General features: G+C 36.4%; 1 protein-coding gene across 1 annotated transcript in view; it reads right to left on the bottom strand.

Moving 5' to 3' along the window:
• LOC145776221 (SCO-spondin-like) overlaps positions 1–25,210 on the bottom strand; it is a 71,861-nt gene that overhangs the window by 28,047 nt on the left and 18,604 nt on the right. Inside the window, exons 4-17 of the mRNA XM_082587623.1 lie at positions 20,108–20,224; positions 19,711–19,860; positions 18,628–18,789; positions 17,531–17,656; positions 16,018–16,152; positions 14,254–14,409; positions 12,723–12,878; positions 11,820–11,975; positions 10,289–10,444; positions 8,758–8,913; positions 7,855–8,010; positions 6,407–6,557; positions 4,964–5,070; positions 251–409 (exon numbers count right to left, since the gene is read on the bottom strand). Coding sequence (XP_082443749.1) covers positions 251–409; positions 4,964–5,070; positions 6,407–6,557; positions 7,855–8,010; positions 8,758–8,913; positions 10,289–10,444; positions 11,820–11,975; positions 12,723–12,878; positions 14,254–14,409; positions 16,018–16,152; positions 17,531–17,656; positions 18,628–18,789; positions 19,711–19,860; positions 20,108–20,224 — 2,043 coding nt within the window. The remainder of the gene's footprint in view (positions 1–250; positions 410–4,963; positions 5,071–6,406; positions 6,558–7,854; positions 8,011–8,757; positions 8,914–10,288; positions 10,445–11,819; positions 11,976–12,722; positions 12,879–14,253; positions 14,410–16,017; positions 16,153–17,530; positions 17,657–18,627; positions 18,790–19,710; positions 19,861–20,107; positions 20,225–25,210) is intronic.

The raw sequence follows: 25,210 nt of genomic DNA on the forward strand, positions 1-25,210 counted from the left end.
AGCATAATACAACTTTGGTATTGTAGGGTAGTTACTTTATTGAGCCACAAATGACACCAAACCACCATAAGAAATGCATCATGTTGTAAAAAACAAAACAAAAAAATGTTATGCTAAGACCCTAAAACGTATGCAGTTTTTCTTTTGCCCATCACAAACCACGTGTGAATGATGAACATATTTGCTTTTCTAGCAACAGTATGCCATGAAAAAAAAACATACTCAACAACATTACTGCTTTATTACTCACTGTCGAATGCTTTACAATCCTCCTGGTTGCAATAGACAGTTTGTGATAAAGGACCATCGCATATAGCACCTGCTTGACCTTCGCATGTACGAGTTCGATTATAAGTACCTCCCCCACAAGTACGACTGCAGGAAGTTGAAACCCATGTAGTCCAGGATCCTAAATGCATACAATTGTTAAATATGAGCACAAATTGAAACCGTTTAGATGTGAAGTTATGAGATCAATTTAGGCATAGAGTTGGACTAAATAAAAATTAAAAGTTTGTTTGAATTATATATTGTTTTTAACAATAGGTTACAACTTCAGGATTTGTCACGATCACTGTTATTGTGTTTTCATAAACAAAGTTACAATGAAAAAAGAAAAATAAACAACATTCTTATAGCCAAAAATATTTGGTTTAATTTAAGTAGGCCTATAAATTCTTTACCGATTGCGTATTAACAAAAAAAACATTTTGTTTATTTTAAATTGATTTAATTACTTTAAAAGGTTTAACATAACAGATTCTTTAGTTGTCCAATTTTAGAATGACAATTTTACCCCACGTAATTAGACCGATTCAAATGTTCCAGCGGATTATTCGATTAACCTGAAAGCATTGTAGCCTATTGAATAATATATTTAGACTAAGCAAACACGTTGTTGTTGTTGTTGCTGAGCAATTTCCAGTCAGTTTATTCTACTGTTTTTCAGCTATCGTTGAAAGCATCTCCGCCACCTTCTTCCACATCTTTCAGCGATTGACCTCTAATGGTGATTCTTTTTCGATTGTCTCTGGAACAGTTAAGTGGCCACGAGTCGACAAATGGATAACTGGACACTTCAGCAGGAGATGCTCGACAGTCTCTTCTTTACTCTTGTAGTTTCAACATGTTATGTTTCTGATCTTCAGTCTTGTGCTGCCAATATTGGTGAACCGGATTATGGCCGCTGCAATGCCTTCACATTGTGACTTTTTCATTGCGAGTCAGCTGTCGTTCCTCGACGCGATCGATTTTTATCCTCTCTGAACATAAACCTCTTGCAAACGTTAGTGCTGTAGCCTATTATTGGAGGACTTGATGGTATTGTTCGTTTTATGGCTTCTTTTTCTGCTATGTAGTGCCAGGCTGTTCCCTCTTTCGCTTTCTCTTCCTCCATCTCATTCCATGATATCCCAAGATGGCTGGAGCAACACGTGAATGTTTTGTATTCTTGTTGATGGAGAGTGTGTGTTGTAGTCAACAATTTATCGTTCATCTTGTGAAAGAGTTAAGGGATTAACATTCCTTAGCTTTAAGAGAATTGCCTTGCTGTCGGAGACAACAGACACTTTTACAAACTGCAACTGTCAGTTAGGAGATTTAGAAATTGCTTCATTGTTTTCAGTTATGTTTTTTACGAAGAACACCACCTTCCTGCTGGCATGGGTTTTACTGACACAATGTTTGGCTTTGTCGGTTGACTCGTGGCGACTGCGACTCTTCGTCAACCATTTTTATAGTATGTTGATGTAGGCTAGAACCGTCGGTATACAGTGGATCGTTTGGGCATACTTGTCCCATTTTTTTCTGTATCAATCGGTTTTTCTCCATCTACAGGTATTTTGAGCGTTGCTGTTAAATGGGGGATCCGATTATTAGGCGGACCGTTTAAAAACAAATTCAACTTGTAGGCTACTTATTAGGGAGGGCGTCAATGCACTTTTTTTGTCAAATCACTTAGCAACTCGGCTCAGATAGGAGGCTTAGGTCACAAACAGACAATCTGAAAACTTTTTTTAGATCGGGCGCGGGAAAACGCCGCACAAAAAAGTCAATATTACCCAAATAAGATAAAAACTATTTTTGTTTCAAAAAAAAAATTAAATAATTAAAAACTAGAAAATACAGAAAACGACGAAAACAGTCAAAAACAATCACAGAACGTGATCTTTCTTTGACTCAAAACGTGAAAGCTGTGAGCGAGCAGTAGTTCGCGTCAGCAAGTTCATGTCTGCTGTCATGGCCGATGGCTTCATCGCTCACTTTGGTGACGAGTTTGATTACGGGCTCAACTGCTTGTGTGCAGCACGGAAACTGTCAATCGATGTAGGAACATCGGTCTCGACGAAAAGCTTTGTGAGCTGTTGGATGCTGAAATCGCGTATAATTGGTGGCTTAGTGAGTTTCCGCTCGCTCCGCCAAACCAACGAGTTTGTTGTCAAATCTGTGTACTCAAACTAAGTTTAGTTTAGGAATTTCAAAACGACATATCCAACCCGTGTACTCGTCCCTTGATTTCTGGATCTGATGAACTGCGAGCTTACGTATTAGTTTAAACTCGTCATGCAGAAGGGCCAACACTACATTCTTCGAATGCGCAGCGAAGGCGTTTGATTGTAGGCAACCGTCGACGGCTTTTTTAATTGGCTTGTCCGATAGCGAGTCAGCTAAACCAACCGAAGGAAGGACCAAGCAGCGAAGTAAATCTTCTTGTTTTGCCTGGTAGTAAACCACATGGGAGCGTAAACTTTAACGATGTATGTCGTCATTTCTATCAGTGACTCTGTTGGTTCTGGCTACGAGATATAAAGTAGGCATATCCTTGAAACGAGAGTAAGCCATCGTGTATAACCCTGTTTTCTTGGATCACGAAATCAAATGCTTTATGGAGGCAGACTTTCCTCGATGATCAACACATCGAGCAGCTACTTTTCATCGCCGCTAATTTCCATCACCTCAACGACTTCCGTCACATTGGATTCCGTCAGATCGACTCGAACTCGACGACTGCAAATTCTCCCATTTTGCACTTATCATTAGCGACACGGCTGATAAATCCTTTGAAGGTTTGGGGTCCTGATGATTTCCCGTCCAGCTCGCCAAAGAGATGACGAAGCAGGAGTTCGTTGAGGTGAAACTGGCAAATCGATCATTGCACAGTACCGGTACTCCCGATATGTTGCTCTATAGTGGTGATGGCTCTTGTGTGCATATTTGTATTGACGGCAGTTCCGTCGCAGCCAACGACCCGAATGCCTTTCACCTCAATTCCCTTGACTTCAAGAGCAGCCAACATCGTTTTGGCAATGTTGTTCCAAGTTGAACGCCCTTGAATGGAAACGTGGTCGATATATTCAGATCATGGGCATTTCAGCATCACGTAGTGGGCTTCAATTGATTTTTGACGATAGCCAGCTATGCCATTCAATGTAAGGTTTTATCCTTTCTGTCGTCAAAGTAAAAGTCTTCAACTATTCTGCCGAGCAAACTGGAAGCACAGTGACTCGTCTCTAAACGGAGTCGTTTTCGTGCATGAACGAGCTTGTTTTTGTCGACTACCATCATCGGATTGAAATCATCTTTTGTGTCCAGTAATGTTGCGGTTGCGAGGGCAGCTGCTGCTCGACTCGAAGTTCCATACCTTTCCACCTTATGCGCAACTGTACGAAGATCGAAAGTACATCGCTCCTGCTCTTATCCAAGTTCTTCTCTGCCGATCGTGCACTCTGAAGGGAAGCGCCTTCTGGAAGCTTCTTCTGTATTGTGGTCATTCAAGTCATGAGTACATTCTTCGCGTTCTTCTACTCGTTTTATCGCTTTTCTCTCGAAAGCAGTTGCTCCTTCCACTTCTCCCTCTTGTTTCAGATTTCACCGCCTCTCAATCGACGTTTCCAATGAAACCAATGTGTGCTCAGCGTTGATCCTTAACGAAATCAACCTCGCGTGAGTGCAGCAATTTGTCGTCAACGACGTTGAAAAGAGTGTGGAGGCAAAGACTGGCCTTCAATGAAGTTTTCTATTCAGCCATCTTTCTCGCCGTAGGGATTTTATTCTTCATCTTAACCATGGTCCATTCCTTCAAAATCTTCTTGATCACTCCCTCATGCGTAATGATCACCACTGTGGCGAAATCGTAGATGCTTGTTTAGTTGCCACTGCTTCCGCCAATTCGTGCAGCTCCATTTCCTTCTTGTAATCTCAGGTGTCCTCCTTCATGATTTTCTTCTTTCACTAGGGCGCAATTGCAGAGAACGTCACCACTGGTGGAGGGTAATATCTATGAAATGGGGTCATTTACTGATTAGTTGGACCGTGTTATGCACAGGCCCGGATTTAGGGGGGCAGAGGGCGCTGTTTCCCGGGGCTCTCCTTTTGAAGGACCCCCCAACGTGAAAAAATGTGATTTTGTGTCATTATAATTATTTTCTCTCAGCCTTTGAAGCTTCTGCAAAATGCCTCCTTTTTCTTTCAAGGTTAATTTTTAGTCACAAGGTGGCAACTGAACCTAGCGTAAAGGCATTAGCAACGGTGTGGGTTACTTGCAAGTTACCTTGTAAAGTTTTTCGCGCCCTCTGTGCAAAAAACACAATTGCACGGGGGCCCCCGATCTAAGAGTGCCCCGGGCCCCCAACAGTTAAACTCGCTCCTGGTTGTGCACCGTCTTCCTGGAGTTCAACTAAAAAATGGTTTTCGATTTTGCCATTTACTCGACGAATCTACTTAGAAACTCGAGTTGTTAAGCGATCTGTTACCGACGGCCCTCCCTACTACTTATCATCATGATACAACCAAATACCAATCAAATGGCTGTCTAAAAACAGAACAATTGGGAAAGTAACATGAGCAATCAGCATTACTTGCTAAACCTTTAGTCGTTCTAAACGTAACTTAATAGAAATTGTACTTAAAGTGAAATGTCATTTAGTTTCAGCATAAGAAGAGCTTCAATCAAGCGATGACTTACCACAAGTACAACATGTGGCGCATAAGTTGGGGCACAAACTTGGACTCGGCACACAAAAAGATGGCGTGCAAATTGGCAGATCTGCCCCGCAAGGTGTGCATGAACATCTGAAGATGATAGTCGCTTTTAGAGAGGTGGAAACGTAAGGTTTCGCGGACTTACACTTTTTGACTAGTTCGTCTAACAAGAACGTGCTAGCAAGATGTTGCACTGATGATTTAATTATCACACAGTTGTTATTATCTCTCCACATCCAGCTAATGCATTCGTCATCCTTTTCCGGCACCAAAGTAAATCATATCCTGGTAGATCATATCACATATCCTGGTATATCCAGCTATTGTTTCTTAATTTCTCAACTAAAAACTGCAGAAAATCAACAATTAAATTATTGCAATAAGTGGCCCGTTGGTTCAACCTCATTGGCACTGAACCTTCAACGAATAAATTATTGAATCCTTAAAGACTATACAACACTATGTCTCTAAGCTCCTTTATTTTTCCAGCGACCAAGCATGGCCACGGCGCGATATTTTCGAAGGCCATTTAACAACTTCTCGGCGGCCATGGTCGAGAGCTTAGAGGCCTGCAACACTATACGAACCTTCAACGCATAAGTTATTGAATCCTTGGACTACACAACACTATACAAACCTTCAGCAAACGAGTCATTGGATACTTAAGAGCAACACAACACTTTGCGAACCTTAACGAATAAAATATTGAATCATTGAAGGATCCAATAACTTATTGATTGAAGGTATTCGTAGAAGGTTTGGTGCCGATGAGGTTGGGCCAATCGGTCATTTTTGCATTCAATTTATTTTCATTAAAATGGATACAAATATTGTATTGAATGGTGTCCGACGTTTTCTTCGTAAACAGTTCTTCGTAAAACAGTTCTTCTTAAGCAATTCTTCGTAAACAATTCTTCGTAAAATTAATTCTTTGTAAAACAATTCTTCCCAAAGCATTTATTCGTGCATGCAATTGAGATTTGATATATACAAAGAAATGCTTTACGAAGAATTCTTTTACGGATTTCATTTCACCAACAACTGTTGACGAACAATTGTTTTACGAAGAACTGTTTACGAAGAATTTGCCTATAACCGTATTGAATTCATTGATGGCTTACTAAGCAAAATTAGAAACTTTTAACAAAGCAGTTGTCAGGATAATTTGGGCCTGTTACCAATGTGGGCCCGGTACCAATGTGGGCCCGGTACCAATGGGGACCCGGTACCAATGAGATCCTTGCGCCCCAAACCAAGACACTTCTAAGAAGCACGCACTATATCGCTGTTTCTTTTTCAAGTTTCCGGGATCTTTGTAAAGATTTCCGGCCCCTAGAGTCACCCCGGGCTCGGGCCTAAAAGTAAATTTTGGGTTTCCTCTATCAACGCTACTGCCTCTGAATGATGATCGCTATGGGCCACTTACTGGCAACGGTTTGCGCTCGTACAAACTCGTTCCTCTGCTGGAAATTGTTCAGGACAGGTTCCACGGCTACATGCTTTCACTCTGACTTGAGTTCCTTTTCCACATGTAGCAGAACAAGTACTCCAGTTGTTCCATGTTGACCAGGTAAAATCTAGAAAAAAAAAGCATTACCAAAACAAGAAAAAAATGGATAAAATTTGTGGAAAACGTTTACATTTTATTGGGTTTTTATTTCGCGACATTGGACAAAAACTAAGAACTTATTTTTTCGTTTCAGACCGCGATAAAACAAAAAGACACACGGTTGAGTGATCACAGTACCTATCCATTATATTCTATGGTGCATTCTAATAAATCTACGCATTGTCTGCAAAGGGAAATCATACTTGTAGAGAATATACAGCAACAAGTTTTGAATTAATATTAACATGTAATTAAATGTATGACCAACTTCTTTTACGAATTAAAGCCTCTTTTGTGACCAATGCTATAAAAAAGGTTTACCACTCCTGGTGTAGGACCTACTCAATTGAAATAAATTAATTCAAAAATTTAATTTTAGTTGGCATGTTTAATAGGGTGGATTGATATTACATTGCATCATGTATAACCGAGTTATTGTAATATTATTTATCTTTTTTTTTTTGCCGTAAGGAGGGAAGTGTGTAACATGTACCATGTTTTTAACCAACAAATTTATATTTTAACATTTAACCGAAACTTATCAGAATTGCAAAATGCATTTCAACGCTGCAAATTCAAAACCTAAATTCTGTTCTCACGAAACGTAGGTCAGGCTTCCTCTTTAACCAATGTCACTCACATGGAATTTAGCTCATCACATCTGTATTTCTAATGCGACATAACTATGTAACAGGTATCGCTTCCCTTGACTCTCACGATAGCTATGTTTGATAAACAGGCTCTACCGGTATATTATGAAGTAAGCGGGGAATTGAAAAATGCTCACACTCAGAAATAGACTTGCAAAGAGAACAGACTGTGAAACAAAAAGGTTAAATTTCACGACTGGAGAATGTCGCTTTTCAGACCCCTGTCTCAATAAACTAAATTGGTTAGACATATTTCTCAATTCCCCGAATAGCAAAATTGTAATTTTGATTAATAATAAAATATATTTAATATTCCATTTAACTTGTTTGATTTTGTAGGTAACCAAATCATACCAGTAGATTAGACTAGACAGACTAAATTATCCTTTAAATAACAAAAGACAGCGTCAGAGAGCCAAAACCCTACACTGCCCGCTATCAGATAGCTAAAAAGACTACAACGGAACGCATGGAGTGAAAGTTTGACTGGCTAAGGTTACAAGCCCTTTTTCGACATCTGTTAATGTTGCTGCACTGCATGTTATACAAAAGTATAGAAACCTTTGTAGATGCATGTTGAGAAACAAAGTTTGCAAGATTTTCAATACGAAATACCTGTACAATTTCTTTCGCTGCAGAATTCCGTCCTTGTGTATGGTCCAACACAAGGTCCGCTAATACAACTACGCGTCTGGTTGATTATACCACTTCCGCATGTCTCACTACACTGGCCACTATTAACCCACGCTGAGTACACCGGCTGCTCGTCATCTAAATAAAAATTAAAAACTTGGATAAGCCATCACTCACTATAAGCTGTATCTATTTGATTCATTCGTTTTGCTTTAAACAGATGTGTTATGAATTGCAATATAAGCTCTTTCAACTCGATGCAGAACTTGCATGAAATTTAACCTGTGGCCTATCATTTTTTCACTTTTTGCTAAAGATTTTGTTTCTTAAAAACGCAGCAAAATAAATGCACTTTTGCAGACGCCAAAGTTATGTGAACTTTACCACACAATACATGTGGTAAAAACTTGCAAAGCCAAGTAACATGTTCGGATTTAATTTGTTGTTCAATTCACAAGCATTGCGTTATGAAGTTATGAACTATTTGATACATTGTTGCGTCTTCATCAGGAATAACAGCAACATGATTTAGTTTCATCTAATACAAGGACACAAGGATATGTTGAAAATAGACGATTTACTGCTTCTATTTTTGTGTGTTTTAATAAATATCAACCTAGCAGAAGTAGGCTACTTGGCCTTGTACGTTTGTAGTGCAACAAAATGAAATGTCTTCCAAAGCTACAACAATTGGTGTGATAAACAGCAGTGGAATCAGAGTATGCTAAGGAGTATTGTATTTAACATAAGCAACTTCTCTCTTCATTTTCTTTTACTTTTTCGACATCTGTTAATGTTGCTACACTGCATGTTATACAAAAGTATAGAAACCTTTGTAGATGCATGTTGAGAAACAAAGTTGGCAAGATTTTCAATACGAAATACCTGTACAATTTCTTTCGCTGCAGAATTCCGTCCTTGTGTATGGTCCAACACAAGGTCCGCTAATGCAACTACGCGTCTGGTTGATTATACCACTTCCGCATGTCTCACTACACTGGCCACTATTAACCCACGCTGAGTACACCGGCTGCTCATCATCTAAATAAAAATTAAAAACTTGGATATGCCATCACTCACTATAAGCTGTATCCATTTGATTCATTCGTTTTGCTTTAAACAGATGTGTTATGAATTACAACATAAGCTCTTTCAACTCGATGCAGAGCTTGCATGAAATTTAACCTGTGGCCTACCATTTTTTCACTTTTTGCTAAAGATTTTGTTTCTTAAAAACGCAGCAAAATAAATGCACTTTTGCCGACGCCAAAGTTATGTGAACTTTACCACACAATACATGTGGTAAAAACTTGCAAAGTGAAGTAACATGTTCGGATTTAATTTGTTGTTCAATTCACAAGCATTGCGTTATGAAGTTATGAACTATTTGATACATTGTTGCGTCTTCGTCAGGAATAACAGCAACATGATTTAGTTTCATCTAATACAAGGACACAAGGATATGTTGAAAATAGACAATTTACTGTTTAATCTATTTTTGTTTGTTTTAACCCTATCTTAATACGAGCTGTTTTCGTACGCGGAAAGTACGTCACTGGCTATTTTAGCCCCGTGCTAATTAAGCGCTAATAACGGGAGTTTTGAAAATCACAGAGCCAAAATACTTTACAAGATGATAGCCATGTGTATTGTGTATTATGCGTATAGAAATCAAATTGTTACCCAACAAATTTATTGAAATAAAGTGTTTGAGATGAAAAGACGTCAGAAAGTCGGTTTTTATTCTACTTTCTCAAAAATAGCTTCAAAATTGAAATTTTTGAATTATAACATAAAGCAGTGCTAAACTAAACAAAAAATTACTTTTTCTCATTAATATTAGGCATTTTTTTGCGTTTTTACATTTCAAAGTAATTGCACTAACATTTATATTGCACTAACATTAAATTATAGCCTACATATCTAGCATTGCACGAAAATGTCTAGCCACCTGAGACGAAATGCTTATTGTGAAGGGCAGGAGGGTTGAAAAATGACCAGGTTTAAAAAATTTGCAAAGAACAAAAACTAAAAGCCAAGAAATTTCACATTTCCAGAATATTTCCTTCTGTGAAATATTGGACTATTAGAGTGGGGCATCCTCATAAAACTCCGTGTCGCTACAGATATGGTTAATAAATATCAACCTAGCACTAGTAGGCTACTTGGCCTTGTACGTTTGTAGTGCAACAAAATGAAATGTCTTCCAAAGCTACAACAATTGGTGTGATAAACAGCAGTGGAATCAGAGTATGCTAAGGAGTATTGTATTTAACATAAGCAACTTCTCTCTTCATTTTCTTTTACTTTTTCGACATCTGTTAATGTTGCTACACTGCATGTTATACAAAAGAATAGAAACCTTTGTAGATGCATGTTGAGAAACAAAGTTTGCAAGATTTTCAATACGAAATACCTGTACAATTTCTTTCGCTGCAGAATTCCGTCCTTGTGTATGGTCCAACACAAGGTCCGCTAATGCAACTACGCGTCTGGTTGATTATACCACTTCCGCATGTCTCACTACACTGGCCACTATTAACCCACGCTGAGTACACCGGCTGCTCGTCATCTAAATAAAAATTAAAAACTTGGATATGCCATCACTCATTATAAGCTGTATCCATTTGATTCATTCGTTTTGCTTTAAACAGATGTGTTATGAATTACAACATAAGCTCTTTCAACTCGATGCAGAGCTTGCATGAAATTTAACCTGTGGCCTACCATTTTTTCACTTTTTGCTAAAGATTTTGTTTCTTAAAAACGCAGCAAAATAAATGCACTTTTGCCGACGCCAAAGTTATGTGAACTTTACCACACAATACATGTGGTAAAAACTTGCAAAGTGAAGTAACATGTTCGGATTTAATTTGTTGTTCAATTCACAAGCATTGCGTTATGAAGTTATGAACTATTTGATACATTGTTGCGTCTTCGTCAGGAATAACAGCAACATGATTTAGTTTCATCTAATACAAGGACACAAGGATATGTTGAAAATAGACAATTTACTGTTTAATCTATTTTTGTTTGTTTTAACCCTATCTTAATACGAGCTGTTTTCGTACGCGGAAAGTACGTCACTGGCTATTTTAGCCCCGTGCTAATTAAGCGCTAATAACGGGAGTTTTGAAAATCACAGAGCCAAAATACTTTACAAGATGATAGCCATGTGTATTGTGTATTATGCGTATAGAAATCAAATTGTTACCCAACAAATTTATTGAAATAAAGTGTTTGAGATGAAAAGACGTCAGAAAGTCGGTTTTTATTCTACTTTCTCAAAAATAGCTTCAAAATTGAAATTTTTGAATTATAACATAAAGCAGTGCTAAACTAAACAAAAAATTACTTTTTCTCATTAATATTAGGCATTTTTTTGCGTTTTTACATTTCAAAGTAATTGCACTAACATTTATATTGCACTAACATTAAATTATAGCCTACATATCTAGCATTGCACGAAAATGTCTAGCCACCTGAGACGAAATGCTTATTGTGAAGGGCAGGAGGGTTGAAAAATGACCAGGTTTAAAAAATTTGCAAAGAACAAAAACTAAAAGCCAAGAAATTTCACATTTCCAGAATATTTCCTTCTGTGAAATATTGGACTATTAGAGTGGGGCATCCTCATAAAACTCCGTGTCGCTACAGATATGGTTAATAAATATCAACCTAGCACTAGTAGGCTACGTGGCCTTGTACGTTTGTAGTGCAACAAAATGAAATGTCTTCCAAAGCTACAACAATTGGTGTGATAAACAGCAGTGGAATCAGAGTATGCTAAGGAGTATTGTATTTAACATAAGCAACTTCTCTCTTCATTTTCTTTTACTTTTTCGACATCTGTTAATGTTGCTACACTGCATGTTATACAAAAGTATAGAAACCTTTGTAGATGCATGTTGAGAAACAAAGTTTGCAAGATATTCAATACGAAATACCTGTACAATTTCTTTCGCTGCAGAATTCCGTCCTTGTGTATGGTCCAACACAAGGTCCGCTAATGCAACTACGCGTCTGGTTGATTATACCACTTCCGCATGTCTCACTACACTGGCCACTATTAACCCACGCTGAGTACACCGGCTGCTCGTCATCTAAATAAAAATTAAAAACTTGGATATGCCATCATTCACTACAAGCTGTATCCATTTGATTCATTCGTTTTGCTTTAAACAGATGTGTTATGAATTACAACATAAGCTCTTTCAACTCGATGCAGAGCTTGCATGAAATTTAACCTGTGGCCTACCATTTTTTCACTTTTTGCTAAAGATTTTGTTTCTTAAAAACCCAGCAAAATAAATGCACTTTTGCAGACGCCAAAGTTATGTGAACTTTACCACACAATACATGTGGTAAAAACTTGCAAAGCCAAGTAACATGTTCGGATTTAATTTGTTGTTCAATTCACAAGCATTGCGTTATAAAGTTATGAATTATTTGATACATTGTTGCATCTTCGTCAGGAATAACAGCAACAAGATTTAGTTTGATCTAATACAAGGACACAAGGATATGTTGAAAATAGACGATTTACTGCTTCTATTTTTGTATGTTTTAATAAATATCAACCTAGCAGAAGTAGGCTACTTGGCCTTGTACGTTTGTAGTGCAACAAAATGAAATGTCTTCCAAAGCTACAACAATTGGTGTGATAAACAGCAGTGGAATCAGAGTATGCTAAGGAGTATTGTATTTAACATAAGCAACTTCTCTCTTCATTTTCTTTTACTTTTTCGACATCTGTTAATGTTGCTACACTGCATGTTATACAAAAGAATAGAAACCTTTGTAGATGCATGTTGAGAAACAAAGTTTGCAAGATTTTCAATACGAAATACCTGTACAATTTCTTTCGCTGCAGAATTCCGTCCTTGTGTATGGTCCAACACAAGGTCCGCTAATGCAACTACGCGTCTGGTTGATTATACCACTTCCGCATGTCTCACTACACTGGCCACTATTAACCCACGCTGAGTACACCGGCTGCTCGTCATCTAAATAAAAATTAAAAACTTGGATATGCCATCACTCATTATAAGCTGTATCCATTTGATTCATTCGTTTTGCTTTAAACAGATGTGTTATGAATTACAACATAAGCTCTTTCAACTCGATGCAGAGCTTGCATGAAATTTAATCTGTGGCCTATCATTTTTTCATTTTTTGCTAAAGATTTTGTTTCTTAAAAACGCAGCAAAATAAATGCACTTTTGCAGATGCCAAAGTTATGTGAACTTTACCACACAATACATGTGGTAAAAACTTGCAAAGCCAAGTAACATGTTCGGATTTAATTTGTTGTTCAATTCACAAGCATTGCGTTATGAAGTTATGAACTATTTGATACATTGTTGCGTCTTCGTCAGGAATAACAGCAACATGATTTAGTTTCATCTAATACAAGGACACAAGGATATGTTGAAAATAGACAATTTACTGTTTAATCTATTTTTGTGTGTTTTAACCCTATCTTAATACGAGCTGTTTTCGTACGCGGAAAGTACGTCACTGGCTATTTTAGCCCCGTGCTAATTAAGCGCTAATAACGGGAGTTTTGAAAATCACAGAGCCAAAATACTTTACAAGATGATAGCCATGTGTATTGTGTATTATGCGTATAGAAATTAAATTTTTACCCAACAAATTTATTGAAATAAAGTGTTTGAGATGAAAAGACGTCAGAAAGTCGGTTTTTATTCTACTTTCTCAAAAATAGCTTCAAAATTGAAATTTTTGAATTATAACATAAAGCAGTGCTAAACTAAACAAAAAATTACTTTTTCTCATTAATATTAGGCATTTTTTTGCGTTTTTACATTTCAAAGTAATTGCACTAACATTTATATTGCACTAACATTAAATTATAGCCTACATATCTAGCATTGCACGAAAATGTCTAGCCACCTGAGACGAAATGCTTATTGTGAAGGGCAGGAGGGTTGAAAAATGACCAGGTTTAAAAAATTTGCAAAGAACAAAAACTAAAAGCCAAGAAATTTCACATTTCCAGAATATTTCCTTCTGTGAAATATTGGACTATTAGAGTGGGGCATCCTCATAAAACTCCGTGTCGCTACAGATAGGGTTAATAAATATCAACCTAGCAGAAGTAGGCTACTTGGCCTTGTACGTTTGTAGTGCAACAAAATGAAATGTCTTCCAAAGCTACAACAATTGGTGTGATAAACAGCAGTGGAATCAGAGTATGCTAAGGAGTATTGTATTTAACATAAGCAACTTCTCTCTTCATTTTCTTTTACTTTTTCGACATCTGTTAATGTTGCTACACTGCATGTTATACAAAAGTATAGAAACCTTTGTAGATGCATGTTGAGAAACAAAGTTTGCAAGATATTCAATACGAAATACCTGTACAATTTCTTTCGCTGCAGAATTCCGTCCTTGTGTATGGTCCAACACAAGGTCCGCTAATGCAACTACGCGTCTGGTTGATTATACCACTTCCGCATGTCTCACTACACTGGCCACTATTAACCCACGCTGAGTACACCGGCTGCTCGTCATCTAAATAAAAATTAAAAACTTGGATATGCCATCATTCACTACAAGCTGTATCCATTTGATTCATTCGTTTTGCTTTAAACAGATGTGTTATGAATTACAACATAAGCTCTTCAACTCGATGCAGAGCTTGCATGAAACTTAACCTGTGGCCTATCATTTTTTCACTTTTTGCTAAAGATTTTGTTTCTTAAAAACGTAGCAAAATAAATGCACTTTTGCAGATGCCAAAGTTATGTGACCTTTACCACACAATACATGTGGCAAAAACTTGCAAAGCCAAGTAACATGTTCGGATTTAATTTGTTGTTCAATTCACAAGCATTGCGTTATAAAGTTATGAACTTTTTGATACATTGTTGCGTCTTCGTCAGGAATAACAGCAACATGATTTAGTTTCGTCTAATACAAGGACACAAGGATATGTTCAAAATAGACAATTTACTGTTTAATCTATTTTTGTTTGTTTTAACCCTATCTTAATACGAGCTGTTTTCGTACGCGGAAAGTACGTCACTGGCTATCTTAGCCCCGTGCTATTTAAGCGCTAATAACGGGAGTTTTGAAAATCGCAGAGCCAAAATACTTTACAAGATGATAGCCATGTGTATTGTGTATTATGCGTATAGAAATTAAATTTTTACCCAACAAATTTATTGAAATAAAGTGTTTGAGATGAAAAGACGTCAGAAAGTCGGTTTTTATTCTACTTTCTCAAAAATAGCTTCAAAATTGAAATTTTTGAATTATAACATAAAGCAGTGCTAAACTAAACAAAAAGTTAATTTTTCTCATTAATATTAGGCATTTTTTTGTGTTTTTATATTTCAAAGTAATTGCACTAACATTTATATTGCACTAACATTAAATTATAGCCTACATATCTAGCATTGCACGAAAATGTCTAGCCACCTGAGACGAAATGCTTATTGTGAAGGGCAGGAGGGTTGAAAAATGACCAGGTTTAAAAAATTTGCAAAGAACAAAAACTAAAAGCCAAGAAATTTCACATTTCCAGAATATTTCCTTCTGTGAAATATTGGACTATTAGAGTGGGGCATCCTCATGAAACTCCGTGTCGCTACAGATAGGGTTAATAAATATCAACCTAGCAGTAGTAAGCTACTTGGCCTTGTACGTTTGTAGTGCAACAAAATGAAATGTCTTCCAAAGCTACAACAATTGGTGTGATAAACAGCAGTGGAATCAGAGTATGCTAAGGAGTATTGTATTTTACATAAGCAACTTCTCTCTTCATTTTCTTTGCTTAGTTGCTAGACAAAGATTCTGTGGTATATTATGTCGCGCATTAATATTGCCGTTTGATAGAGTGAAATCAAGTGAAATCAATGAAATGAATCCAAAAAAAGCTATATCTAAGAAGTTAATGACTGGAGGTAACGTTTTAAAGCAAATCGACTTTATAAAGAAATGTTTACTGGAAACACTTTAATTTTTTCTGATCGTATTTATTATTTTTGCCCAACAACATTACAATTTTACTCGATTAAACAATAATCAGTACTTTTCAATTTATATCAGATCCAGCTTTTATCTTTTATGCCTACACATGCTTATGAGAATTTCAAGTCGAATTACCACTGATCTTACCGCAAGGTGGCAGTATACAAGTGATTGTCCGTTGATCTGATCCTTGGCAAGCCGAACCCGGACACTGCCTATATTGAGTTTCTTCTCCAAATCCACACGTCACAGTGCACGAACCCGATCCGAACGGTCCCCAAACTACGTCATCAATTGGAGAAAAACATATCAAGCTAAACAGCTACACTATATTTATGTGTGATTATGTGTAAGCTACCTTGTTTACTGAACAATCTTGTTTTAAATTTGTATAATATTTAAAGCTTTAGTAAATACTTGTTGATGAGGCTTGTGCTGTATATAAATCAGATCAAGTAAAGCAATCATAGTAAATTAAATGACAGCATGAACAGCAAGTAAAGACTTGATTTTGAGACTATATTAAGTCCAAAATACCGCTTTTGAGATAATGCATAGTTCATTTCAATGTTGTTTAATGTTTTATTTGTATGCAAACACCACTGTACTGTATGTTATAAAAAAATTAAGATTTTTGTAAATCAAATATTGCACGGGAACAGGCGTTGACTATCATACAACATATTTTTGATTATAACTCAATTTCTACAAAATGTGACTTGAGTTGTTCTGCAACTCAAGTCTTCATTTGTTCTGTTGGCAAGTTTGAGTTTTTGCTATGTTATAATGTTAAGGGAGAGCTTACTTTTAAAACCAGGTGCAAAAGAACCTAAGCAGCGAATAGGTCATTTAGCCCGATATAGCCGAAACCTTTCGGCTAAAATACGATTTTAGGCTTCGGTCATTCCGCGCAGACGGCTGTGTTGATGACATCAGCTGTTTGGTAGAGCATTAAAAAGATATAATTCAAATGACAGATGTCATTAATTATAAGCTAAAAATTCCTTTCCAATTCGAAACAAAAGCATATTTGAACTAAATGATCCAGTTCCTTGGATTTGTTCTCTTTATCATAGTTCTTGTCAAAATAAAACCTTTTATAGTATTCAATTTTATAAGTTGTAGGCTATTTGTCTCGTGTATTAGAAAGTCGTGATATTTTTTTCGATTATTTCGGCGATCTCATTGAACTACTTGTTACTTGGGCATGGCAAGCGCAATTTTTTATTTTTTATTGTTACCTTATCTAGTCTGTTGAAACTACACAAGTACACATAAGTGCATAGATATCAACATAAATATAGCAAATATGGCACAAGTGAAACTGCCCAATGAAACATGTTTCGTTTAGGACCTAAGTACTAGAACTACTCAAAGAAGAGTTTTCGAATTCGAACTTTCGTGTTAATAGTATAGTTTGATGGTCAAAACAACTTCCCGCATAAATTTCATGCCATAATCAGAAAATTTTGTCATACCGTTCCGTACAATATACAATCTACATAGACCAACACGTAGTTTGCTACGGCTGAGCAAATTTTACTTATTTTTTCTCAAGACCCTCTTTTGTGACTTCAGGAGTTCTTAAAACCAAATCTTCAATTACAGATTGCACGGGATACGTGAAATATATGTTGTGTATTATAAGATACAATCTTACCTTCGTTTTCCACACAAAAGTTACAAGTTTTTCTGCAATTTCTTCGCACAAAGTTTTGAAAATATGTAAATGGGGAATTGCAATATCGTGGACATGTCAATCTATATGCCTCATCATCCGCACAGTCTGAGAAAAAAGTGTAAAATACGTACAACTTCTTTTTTATAAGCTTTTTTTTTGCAAAGATTAGGCAGTTTTGCCTGAATTTTGTTTCATAATTATAGTGGCAAAGTTATGTAGCCTATGTTTTCCTTCCAGTAGAAGTTTGGTTAGACAAAAGCTATGCCAGTAAGCCTTGATAGCTCATTTGGATAAGCGTCCGAGCATTTAAAAGTAAATGACCCTAGGCTACTCGAAAATTAAGTTTGAGCAACGTAATTCATGGAATAATAAGCACGCATCTGAACTCCAACTTTGTCAATCTCAGAACCCGGGTTGCGTCAGTGGTGCAAAGGCTCTACAAATATGCAAATCTGTCAACATTGAACTTTTAAAGAAGCTTTTTTAATCCGAGGATAGACATTTCCAAAATACTGTAGATCTATTGACAGAAACATTTTTTTTGTAAACAAAAATATCTCTGTAAACAAAATCTAGAAATATAAGCTGAAGATAAATAAACAATGTAAATTTTTAAAATAGCCCAATCTCATGAAAAGTATTGAAAAGACAATGAAGCAGTTCAGTCCTGATGATCTTAATGCGCCAAACATTAAGAAGTCCATAACCATTGTGAAAGAAAGAGACAGAAACTGTCATGTCCACTGTTGTAAGACTATCAATACGAAAAACTATCACCATAACAAATTCCCCAGACAGCAAAACCCGTCATTTTTATATTGATTCATAGACATTGAATCAATATAAAAACACGGGTTTTGCTGTTTGGGTCAATTCAACAACAGACAGAAAGCAACGAAAGACAAAATCAATCGGTGAATCAGCTGCTTCCCTCGTCTAAGTGATGGTAACAGAAGAAAGTTTATTTCAATCAAACAGTAAGTGCCACACATTCAGTTAGAAATTAAAAAAAAATGTATATTGAACAAATCATGCTTTAAAAATGATAAGTATTGCAATTGCAAAAAGCAACATACTTGATAGACACGCCTGATCGTTGCAGGGGACAATTCTTTGTTTGGGCTCTAGGCAAGGCCCACTGGTGCAATTGCGGCTTTCGTCTTGGACACCCCCACCGCAAGAAACCGAACAAGAACCGTTAGAAAACCAATCAGAGTAGGAAGATCCTTCACCTACAACTTTAAAAGCATGCATAATAAAATTAATCAACAAAGAGGTAGTTTGCAAATGATGAATCCTTGCAAATTTAGTCTGCAATAACATTTTGAAATTTACAGCATACATGTTAAAGTATAACTCATCATGAACAAAACATTTGTTAGAAAGTGGAATCATCAGTTTTTGCAAAATTATTTCATTACTGATGTCATCATATCAAATTTCAAACAAAAGTATTGCAGTTCAAAAATATAACTTTAAAAGTACCGTACGGTTGCCCGAAAATTCAAATCTTTGAAGTTGACTTTGTTGTGCACTGAGTGAAATTCTCATTTTGAAGGTTTATAATAAACTAGGGCTATAGAGTCAGACAAAATTGTACTACTCCGGAATCCGGATCCTCAGTTTATAACTGGCCGACTTCAACTTTGACTCCAGCTTCAGTATTGCCAGATTTTGAAGGATGACCGATTTTTTAAGTTTTTGCTCTTTTTATAGTTGTTAAATTTTATTTCATTTAAGTTGTGATTGAAATTTAATCTGCAACTTTCACAAAATCTGATGATAACAAACACTTTTATTTTTTTGAAAATATTATGAGCACAATACAGAGAATAAAAAACAATGTTTGAAAAAAATAGATTGCAAACAAAATTTTTTTATTGTTCATTGTTTAGTCTTGTTTTTCACAACTTCGACTCCTGACAGGCCAAAATCCTTCCGATTCCGACTCCATAGCCCTGAAATGAACTTACCAAGGCAATTTAAGAATTGTGTTTAATCACAATAACGCTTACCAATTACTTTGGAAATTTCAAAGGTTACAACTGATTATTTTGGTGAATGGTTGATTGCAAAACCCTCTGATGCATTGGCTAGTGTAAATTATCAAGGTGTAACAAAAGATAAACTAACTCTAGCTTATAATACCTATATGTTACCTGGACAATCCCCTAGGTTACAACTGCTTGTTCTGCTCAATGGTTCATTGCAAGACCCTTTAATGCATTGTCTGTTTTCAGTGATTGATCCAAGCCCACATGTTTTAGAACATGGTCCAGATGATTGCCAATTCGAATATTCCGGTGTAACTGGAACATGGAAAAGTGTTGGATGCATACAAAAGACGAGCACAATCATGTTGCTCGGAAAAAAAGTTACATCATTTTTCTTAATCATGGGCGTAAAGAGTGTCTTTTTTAGCGGAGCCGGCGGAGCTTAAATTTTGTCACACTTAATTTCGATAAAGTGATACCTTGTATTTTAAATAACTTTAGACAATATCAGGCTATTGAAATAAAAACGCTTGCAGCCAAAAAAAATTAAGAAAAGCCTCACCTGTCGTACATAAATTTCGGCAGGTACCTCGGCAGTTAGTTTCCAAATAGGCTTTTAACTTAGGGGAAAAGCAAAATGAACTGAATATGATGCAGCCTCCTCTAGTGTCTACGCAACCTGAAATGAATGCGAGATATGCCTAAAATGCGTAAATAAACACATAGAGGCTAAACCGATATATATCAGTCATACTGCATAATTATCATTTGATTCTGGGTTTACTAGATATCTAACGTCACTTGCTTAAACTTTTGTTGTGCAGTATGTCTACATGTTTTGTATGTAATTGTAAATGTCTATGCTGGACACTGTGGAGCTCTTAAGTTACGATCGAAAATTCTTATCTTTTAAATTTTAAATGATATAAATAAATCAAATATACATAAAACTTTGATAGAAAATTATAATAAAACTTTGATAAAAAATTTGTCTTTTTCCACCATAACCATACAAAGAATAGTAACTTAATCAGATTTAGCATATTTTATGTTCATTACAACATTCACAGGAAAAAAATTACATTGAAAAAAATTTCGAACGTTTTCGACATCACAATGATGTCCTCTTCAGGAATTATATACAGTACTGTTACATCTAAACAAAACACAATCGTTCAGTGTTAAAGATTAACTTTATCAACAGGAAAAAAACTAAAAAATGCACAGTGCTTCTGACTAGCTCAACACTCAACAATAAACACGAGAATCTCATATGGTTTGTTTAATGGACTTGCTTTTCCAAAATGAAACTAATAAGATAAAAAGAACACTACGTTTAAATGGATACCCTTCATATTTTTTCGATAAAATATTGAAAACGTTTTTGGAGCCTAAACCCAAAGATATACCCGAACAAAACGATTTCAGCAACTGTTTTGATTTACCATTTTTGAGAAAAGATTCGATAAGATTTAAAAAAATCTAGCTAAAATTGTTAAAAAGAATTTCGATTGCACCATTTATACCGCATATAAAACGTTCAAAATAGGCAGATATTTCCAACTAAATTCGCCTACTCCTTTTACTGTATGTTCTGATTTTGTGTATGAATTCAGTTGTTTGCGTGACGCGAACCTCACATACATCTGTATGTCAAAAGACATTTACCGACTAGAGCCAGGAAACACCTGGATTTGAATTGTATACAAAAAGCGCAGTTAAGATAACATTTTTTTATGTGCAACATGTCAAAATAACGTTTCTATTAAGTAATTTGAGATCATGTCCAGGGCAGGTCTGAGCATCAAACCAAGATTTAGTAAGTCCTTCAAACAAAACGCAATAATCCACCTTTAAACAGACAATATGCTCGCGGCTCGTCTTTTTTGCTTTATGTATTTTAAATCAGTTTTTCGCACCTTGCCTATCTGTAGCCTACATACCACATCTTGTGATATGTGCAGCGCCGTGTAATGCAGCAACCAGTTCTGGTCTTAGGGTATTTGGGGCCCTGTGCGGAATATGTTTTGGAGGCCCCAATGACTATGAGCCAATTCAGTAACGTAGCAAAGTGTTTTGACGCCGTTGGGAGAAGCCGAAGTGTTCTCCGAAGGCGATACCCCGTGGCGGAGAGTCTGGGGGGCCTCCCCCAGAAAAATTTGAAAAATAACTTAGAATTTGGTGCATTTTAAGAGCATGTTCAAAAAAAATTTGGGTATGAATATTACTGTAAGATGAGGCTGCTCGGTGGCATAGCAAAAGGATAAGATCATGTTTTTTTTGGCTTTTTTCAGAAATAAAACAAAATAAATAAATTTATTCAAAATCAATTTTTTCCATTGGAAATGACAAAAATTACTGCATTTTCTGAGTAAATTGCAAGCCCCCAAATTTGTGGGCCCTGTGCGATCGCACGGTTTGCACACCCCCAAGACCGGCATTGGCAGCAACCTTTGAGATTCTCGTGTTTGTTGTTGAGTGTTGAGCTAATCAGAAGCACTGCGCAGTTTTTAAATTTTTCCTACTTATAAAGTTAGTATTTAACCTTCGTATTTCGTTTAAATGCAGATGAAATTACTACACACTTACGCTTGTTCATGGATATTATCAGAATATCATGCTACTGTGTCACATCGACTAACCCATACCAAAACTTTAAGTGTGATAGCCACATCACGTTTAAAAAAATGACTGTGTTAGTTCAACCAGTCACCAAGGTAAGTTTCACCAACGTTTCATAAACGTTAATCTTGTTGCAATGATGCAAAATAAACTTGTTTTAGGCTGCAACATATTATGTCAATTACACGAACACTAACGATTAGTGTGGGCCGTTTTTGACTTTTTTTCGAAATTCAAAAACGGCTAGTCATAAAAAGTGGCACATGCATGAAAAAATTACGTGTGCAAAATTTCATCAGTTTTGGGGTGCATCTTCTGCCCCCGCAGGGGGGTCAAGCTTTCAATTTTTCGAAAAAAGTGTCTGTTAGTCATAACGCAACGGCGCTAAAATTCCATTTCCTACCCAGGCGTCAAAATCCGTCATTTTTACATTGATTCAACGTCGATTTTGCTGTCTAGGTAGGGAGTCGGTCTCTGACGCCATACGAGTCATTCTTTGCGGGCAGACAATAATTAGGAAGGTAATTTGTTATTGTCGCAAACTGCTTTGTAGTGTAAAAAGTGCATGGAATACTGTTTGCACAGAAACAGAAAAACAAAATTGATGAAATTCTGTGTTCAATGCAAAAAGACTTTCAAATTAAATGTGAACTAAGAAATTTGACCAAGAAATGGCGAAAATAGGTCAAAAACCGAGTCTTTATAATATCACCTTTTCTATCTAAAATACACAATCACGAATATATTTTTCGAAATAAATTGATTGAAGTGATAGATAAGGATTTTGACCAACGGCATACTTTTTCCCGTTGTTATTTGATATAAGCCGACGGAGTAATTAGCAATAAGAGAGACGTAGACCTGGTGGTTTCGGCCAGTAACTCTTGCCTCCAAAAGAAGGCAGTAACAGATACGGTTAAGAAAATCGTGTGATTTAACACCTTAATTCAAGCACTACTTTTTTTCTGACGCATTAACCATAATTCGCCAGTTTTAATTGGCGTGCACTGATCCACAGATAAACTTCACCTTAGCTGACCTTCGATTACCTAATCACACCATTACCTTAATCGGTTGCTTAAAAACTTCACCGTTGTTGCTTTTAATCCTAAGTTACAATCCCACGAAAGTGGGCAACAAGTTGGCAACCCCGCGGCTTGCTGGCTATGGTTTGGTCAACTTGGATGTAGTTTAACATACTTTGTAATATGTTTGCTTAGTGCAAACTCGCTGAAGGAATTGCAAAGTAGACTTTCACAACTTGAAAGTCAAAGAGCATTTACGTACAACCAACATCAAACGTTATTGAAAATAATATTGTAGTTTTAGTCTGAATCACCTCTGTTTTAAGTTTACAGGCTACGCAACATATGCATATAAATATCGGTGATACATTGTAGGCTACCGTAGCCTACATTTGTACACAAACTGTAAAAATCCCATCTCGTTTCATACGGTTAGTTCTGTTTGGGAGAACATATCCTTTACATATTAAAGATGTAAAAAACAATCATTTCTCCTCTGGGTCCTTTGATTCTAACATTTAAAAAAGCGACCTCTTTTATGCAGACAGTAGGTTGCAACACTGGCTTATTTAACTGATGTGATGATAGTTAGGTGCTCTTCCACAAGACGCCCTGTTGGTCAACCAGACAAAATGATGACGTCGCACACATTGGAATGGACTATTATGAAGGAGGAAGTGCGGGGTGGAAATGCAAAGAAACACACCAGAAGGAAATTGTCTCCCATTTATTGATTTGTTGTTCAATTTAAAGAAATTTGCAATCGTTGAAAAGCACAAGCATAGATCTAACTAACTAAGTTAATACCAAGTCCCAAAATACTACTAGCTCCATCTGGTGGCCACCTAAACTTGACCAAATTCAAACCATTATCAAAAGTTTATTTGCAATGATAAAAACATTAAACGACAACCAATTAAAAGAACATGTTACTGTTTATTGAAGTGCTAACTTTCATTTTTATATCTTATTCAATATGCGCGCAATCGTTGTTCGAAGACAGCCCCCAACGAAGCTTTTGCCCAATGCATTTCAATGGCGAATCGATCGTCTTCCAGTTCACGCCCTGCCTGATCACGATTCTTCTTCTTGCGTTTGAGATCACGATAATTAATTGTCTCCCATTTATTCATTTCTTGCTCAATTTTAACAGATTTGCTATTGTTGAAAAGCACAAGCATAGATCTAACCAACTAAGTTATTATCAAGTCCCAAAATACTACTAGCTCCATCTGGTGGCCACTTAAACTTGACCAAATTCAAACCATTATCAAAAGTTTATTTGCAATGATAAACACATTAAACGACAACCAATTAAAAGAACATGTTACTGTTTATTGAAGTGCTAACTTTCATTTTTATATCTTATTCAATATGCGCGCAATCGTTGTTCGAAGACAGCCCCCCAACGAAGCTTTTGCCCAATGCATTTCAATGGCGAATCGATCGTCTTCCAGTTCACGCCCTGCATGTTCACGATAATTAATTATCTCCCATTTATTCATTTCTTGCTCAATTTCAACAGATTTGCTATCGTTGAAAAGCACAAGCATAGATCTAACCAACTAAGTTATTACCAAGTCCCAAAATACTACTAGCTCCATCTGGTGGCCACTTAAACTTGACCAAATTCAAACCATTATCAAAAGTTTATTTGCAAGGATAAACACATTAAACGACAACCAATTAAAAGAACATGTTACTGTTTATTGAAGGGCTAACTTTCATTTTTATACTTTATTTAATATATGAGCAATCGTTGTTCGAAGACAGCCCCCCAACGAAGCTTTTGCCCAATGCATTTCAATGGCGAATCGATCGTCTTCCAGTTCACGCCCTGCCTGATCACGATTCTTCTTCTTGCGTTTGAGATCACGATAATTAATTGTCTCCCATTTATTCATTTCTTGCTCAATTTTAACAGATTTGCTATTGTTGAAAAGCACAAGCATAGATCTAACCAACTAAGTTATTACCAAGTCCCAAAATACTACTAGCTCCATCTGGTGGCCACTTAA

This window comes from Aplidium turbinatum, chromosome 8 (assembly GCF_918807975.1).
Source record: "Aplidium turbinatum chromosome 8, kaAplTurb1.1, whole genome shotgun sequence".
NCBI lineage: Eukaryota > Metazoa > Chordata > Ascidiacea > Aplousobranchia > Polyclinidae > Aplidium > Aplidium turbinatum.